Raw genomic sequence first — 6000 nt, forward strand, 5'->3', positions numbered from 1 at the left:
TAGATAGATAGATAGATAGATAGATAGATAGATAGATAGATAGATAGATAGATAGATAGATGGATACTTTATTAATCCCGAGGGGAAATTTAAGGATCCAGTAGCTTATACGGAATACACTGATTACGAATCAGAATACAAAAAACAACACAAGTGCAACACAACACACAACCACAGACAACACAGCATACTAACATCACAACTCACAGTTCATACACAAAACAAGGAATGAACAAAAAATGTACCAGAAGAGGAGTGGGATGCTTGTGATGAATGTGCGGATAATGCAAAAACAAAAACAAAAACAAAGTGTGTCCATGATAAAGTGTGAGCAGTGCAAATGGTAGAGTGCATTATGATAGTCACATATGCAACAAGTGGAGCAAGTCCTGGAGTTCTCTGGGAGAATAACTACTAATTTTTACTTTTTTAAACATATTTTACATATCAGCAATATTTGTGAAAAGCAAAGAAACCAACGTGGTTACTGTAGGTGACACAATGTTTTCTTTTTGAAAAACAGTAATGCTGCTTTTAGACTTGTTATGCAGCACTTTCGTTGCAGCATATGTTATTCCTACAAATTGCCTCATTCAGCATTGTTGTACCTTTTATGCAATAGTGTCATCTATGTAGCCGTAGTAATATTGACGCAAGAAATTGAGAAAATAATGTGATGTTGTTGTAGCTCCACAAGATCAACATAAAGAGAGGGTCTGGGTGGACGGATGGCTCTTAGATCCAGTATACACTGTCCAAATCTTTGTGGTTCAAAATGGCAAATTTCCAACATAAAAGCATTGCAATGATATTTTTGATTGTGGCTAAAAACAGTGGCCATAAATAGTTGTAACCTCTGGTTATTTATCTAATATAGTATCTGTTTGAAGGTTGATAACCAATGCAACATTTATAGAAATTGATTGTTTTTATTGAGAATAGAAAGCCTAAAAAATTCAAGAATTGTTTCAGACTGAACTGAATAAAATAGAATTAAATCGAACCAAATTGTTCATAAAAAAAAAAATTCACCCCTGAATCATATCTTACTCAATGTATATGCATACTTACTAAATCATCTCATATGAAATAGATGCACATCCTTAATGGGTCCATAAAATATGACACTGTCACACAGGAAATCATTCGTCATTTCTTTGTTTTTAATAAACAGCCATTTTACATGATAATTGTGATCATGGTTGCATAATTGTCAAAAACTGACAAAATTTCACACATAGTTGTCTACAACTTAATAGAGCTGACAGATTGATAGATAGAATTTACACCATTTAAATGACATCATCTTGTTGGCCCATCTTCTGCTGTGGACATGGCATATGTGTTGTACTTTTTTTTTTAAGAAATCCTAAAAGGCAAACAGAGATATATCTTTAAATGTACCTCCATATTCATTTTCAATAAATTTCTATTGTTCTTTGTAAGGGTTAGATAAATTATATGATTATTAGTGGGCATATTCTATCATTGGGCATAAAAGTGAATTGAAAAAGATAAATCACTAATCATACTATTTGTATGACAAATAATTATCTACAAGAATTTTATAATCATTCAACAGTCCTATTCATTATATAGGCCACTGTGCAGTCCTTCAAAGCATTTTTGAACAGATTATGGTTGCAATAGACATGTTACAGTTTGCAAAGGAAACCTATGTGTCTAATGTTTTTTGAGCTTTGAAAATATATTAGATGTACAATTATGACCATGATGCAACTTTTCATCTAATGCAAAATATAGGCATGTAAAACTTTTAGAAGGCATTTTGGAGCCTGGAACGTTTACCAGTTTTACAACTTTTGAGCATGAATTGTCAAACCGATACTTTTGAGCTGTGGGCCAATGTGTCGATTAGCCATTCTAAAAAGATACTGTTGGTATATACAGTACACCATTCATAATTGTAAATTTATCACATCTTGAAAGCTCACTCAACCAAAGATCAACCACACTAGTTATAAATGCTAATTTTAGATTGGCAGTGATATTTATGGCTTGTTTATGGATTGTCTCTTGATGGCAAAGCACTTAGTCAATTGCAGATCTCTGCCATTTGGGATGTATTGATCTTTACCAGATACTGCTTAATATGTGATATCAGGTTCCAAATAAAAATGTAACTTTCAAAGAAATCACAAAAAATAGGTTTGGATGATTTTAGATTACTGCATGCCATCCAAAAGCTTTATTTGTCATGTGATTTTAATCTATTTACAATCATCAAGCAGTAATATTCATGTTATTTATCAAAACTTAAAAAAAACACCCAAATGAATGAAAAAAACAAATAAGTGAGACTACATTTTACAGCAGACTAACTATATTGTACAGCATGGTGACTAAAATAAACTGTTACTGGCACCTGCACTTTATGATGATAAAATTCAACAGCACGGCACGGAAGTAGTAGCACGGAATGAACAAAAATATCTCCATATCATTCCTCAGCATACGTCTTTGCTTCAGTAAAACTGCAAGGAATTTTATAATATTCAACCAACCTGTGATCTTTGGGCCTTATGGTGACACAGCATTAAGGAAGGCATGATTCTATGATGGAGCACCTTAAGAAATCATTGTCTATGAACTGTGTTCATAGACACAGTTTAGTGCCCTCCACAAATTCTGGTCAAAGCTCTATCATGCAAAGAAGAAAATATATGTGAAAATAATCCAGAAATGCAGAAACTGGTTGCCTGGGTTCACAGACATTTAGAAATTGTTGTTACACGGCAGTAATCATTGCCCCGTCTCAATTCTTTTAGTCATATTGCTAACATTGAATTGACAATTTTTCATGAAAGTGTAAAATGTCTCAGTATGTTTCAATATCTTATATGTTTTCTATGAGATTTTTTTTGATCATTGCGTTCTATTTTTAGTTATATTTTAGACAGTATCTAAGCTTGTTTGGAATTTGGGTTGCATTTTCAGTATCTTGAAACTGATTTAAAAATTAAGGATTTGATATACTACCAATACTCTTAACTCTAACCCAATATCAGGAGTCGATCAGTTTTGCAAAAGCATGTTTGGATGTCCTCACTGGTCTGCTCACACACTGACACAGTGCATACTGTGTGCAGCTCATACTGCTGTGGCATCTCAGTGCAAGTAACAACCTGCCATTCAGAAGACCCAGCATGTGATACTCTGGATTTATGTTTATATCAGCCTGAGGCCACATTAAAGATGTGGCAGACAGAAATGGAGCAACTGTACCATAATACCTCATAATCTAATCAACTTGAGTTCAGTAAGTAGGTTCATAACACTGCATATATTCATATTTTGTAACATTTATGTAACTGCTGTGATGCATTTTTCTGTTACTAAAAGGCATATGTTATGCAGCCAGAACCCAGAACAGTTGGACTGTGATTCCCATATGGTATAGCAACAGTTAAAGCAGATTTAATTTCAATTGCCAAAATTATCATGTATGTGTGCAAGGGATTTATTTATTTTTTTTCAATTAAAATCTAAGCTGATTAAACATATCAAATTCCCTCTGCATAGCACATCTGCACCTAAAGTATGTGTTGGCCCTCTGAATCTCATTGTTGAGCTGTATGTCTTTGTGCAAAATCTGGATATATTTAGTTGGGGATGATACATCTGCATATGATAAACAGCTATAATGTGGCGGTGCCACAATGCAGCCAGGAACAGGCAAGAGGGAGACACTGCATTACAAAAAAAAAAAAAAAAAAAAAAAAGGATATCCCTGTGCGCGTGTGTTGGGTACATATTTAAGTGGAAAACCAGAGCAGAGTAGTCTGGGGCTATATGTAGCCAATCAATTCACCTGCACAAACAAGGGAAGCGGAGCACCGAAAAAGCGGTCTGTCTGTGTTACAGAGAGGATTCTGTAGGAATCTGCCGCCCCACATCACAGCCTGAGCGAAGACAAGCCTATTGCTTTCATTCAGAAATTATAGCAAGCTCCGAGAGCCAACCTGCAACAGCTATTCACACTGACTGTTGGTGCACTGTCACCACGGCACTAATGTGCAGTGGCCTGGCTGACATGCATTATGCAATAAAATCTCACCTTTAATGTTGTGTTTGGATAGCTCAGGGGCACCTTATGGAAAGTGCTATTGGATAGCACAGCCTGTCTGATATCTTCGAAGATGGTGATTATATCATCCAAAAGGCAGCGCTTGTCCCTGTGGCTCAGGACGCAGAGGTGCGCGAACGTGTAATTGAATCCCTTGTAATTGACGTGCAAATCCAACACCTGCTTGTGGATCTCCAGAACCTGGTCGGCCAGCTCCAGGACGTTACCCCCGGACTTGGCCAGCAGGATCAACCTGCCATATCTGCCCGGGGTGTGCAAATCCGAGTACAGCTTGTGCTTTGACTGGTCGATGGGAAACAGGCTGTTGGCCAGACTCCGCTCGATCTTAGCGAGGCTGTGGGTCGGGGCGACCAAAACCTCCAGGTCCCTCTCCGGCTTGAATCGGCTCAGCACTGTAGATCCGAAAATGATGGTGAGGACTGCGGGCACGGTGAGGAAGAAAACCGGGTGCCTGCTAACAAATAAGCCCAGCCAGTAGAACGAAGCCTTGAGCCCTCTGTGTATCACTTGCCGCAGCATCCTCCACAACATCCAGCTTGCAGATGCCCCGTCTCCTCCGATGAAGCACATGTGACATCAAACTCCGTTTCCCGGCTTAGTACGATTCATAAGAGAATTACACTAGGCTACGACAGCACCAGCATGCACACACGTTCGCACACACGCACGCACACCCACTCTCACACTCAACACCTGGAAAACCAGCACTGCAGCAATCCGCGGCTAGACGGGCGGACGCACACAGACAGACAGGCATTCAGAAAAGCATCGTGCATTAGGCAATTGAGACGAGCTCGTATTGTCTGATCACACGCCATTCCTCCTCCGAGTGATGGAGAGCAAGCCGCAAGTTCTCCTTCGCTTCACCGGCTGCATAGCAGCGACGAGCCGCTGCGATGTGCATGTGTGACTCCTGGATGCCCGCACAGCTCTCACACCAGCGGTGGCGCCTAATTTATATACTTAACTGTTACCGTGCAGCGTGGTTGAGGAGGGGGGATAAAGCTTGGAGGTCTTGATCGTGTCTGGTTATGGTAAGAATACAAGAGGCAACATGCGACATGAGAGTTGTAAAATGTTCCTGCAGGTGGCTGAGTGACCATCAGCACTAGCAGGAATGAGTCAGTGTTGGCTTCATGAATGGGGAAAACCCAACTTGTGCCGTCACCGTGCTGCATGCTGAGTAGTTTATACAGGCCAGGCAGGGGTGGCAATCCTGGATCAGGCAAGTCATATATATTATACTGCCTACTTCGTGAATTTTACGACTATTGTCATGAATATTATCATATTTATACAAAATTGTTCCATCTTATACTATATTTATATACTAATTTGCACTTCTGGCTATGTATCATCCACATTATAGCATAATGCTGTACCAATTAGCCTACATTAAAGTTTATTCTAATATAACTTAAAGATTGGACCGAAAAAACAAAAAGTTTTCAGTGCAATCTGTTGGTTTTCTTAGCTAGGAAATTGTTTTTGAATTGGCTCTATATGAACGAATTGGATTATTTTATGAATTATGATTATTATTAATTAATTGAATTCCAATTGGCTTGAATTGGACTTACTATCTAAGTGCCTTGAGATGACATTTGTTGTATTTGGCGCTATATAAATAAAAATGAATTGAATTGAATTGAATTAAACTGACCTACAAATTTATCCCTGGGAGAAAAATGCTAAACAGTAGGATGACATTGTTAAGTGATACCCCAGTCCTCTTTAATTTAATTTAATTTATGGACCATTGAACGGCTTTTTAAAGCTCCCTCTCAGAGGAAAGCTTATCCATGTTTATCATTCATTATATCAACCGTTCTGTTATTAGCTATATTTTTAAATGCTTCCTCTTGGAGGAAAGCTTATCCATGTTTGTTAGC

The 6000-nt window shown here is 38.2% G+C and overlaps 1 protein-coding gene across 1 annotated transcript in view; it reads right to left on the bottom strand.

Moving 5' to 3' along the window:
- Positions 1 to 5003, bottom strand: part of ptchd4 (patched domain containing 4) — a 49007-nt gene extending 44004 nt beyond the window's left edge. Inside the window, exon 1 of the mRNA XM_075459595.1 lies at positions 4079 to 5003. Within this exon, the coding sequence (XP_075315710.1) occupies positions 4079 to 4678 (600 nt within the window). The 5' untranslated portion in view covers positions 4679 to 5003. The remainder of the gene's footprint in view (positions 1 to 4078) is intronic.
- Between the last annotated feature and the right edge of the window lie 997 nt (positions 5004 to 6000).

This window comes from Odontesthes bonariensis, chromosome 24 (genome assembly GCF_027942865.1).
Source record: "Odontesthes bonariensis isolate fOdoBon6 chromosome 24, fOdoBon6.hap1, whole genome shotgun sequence".
Lineage (NCBI taxonomy): Eukaryota > Metazoa > Chordata > Actinopteri > Atheriniformes > Atherinopsidae > Odontesthes > Odontesthes bonariensis.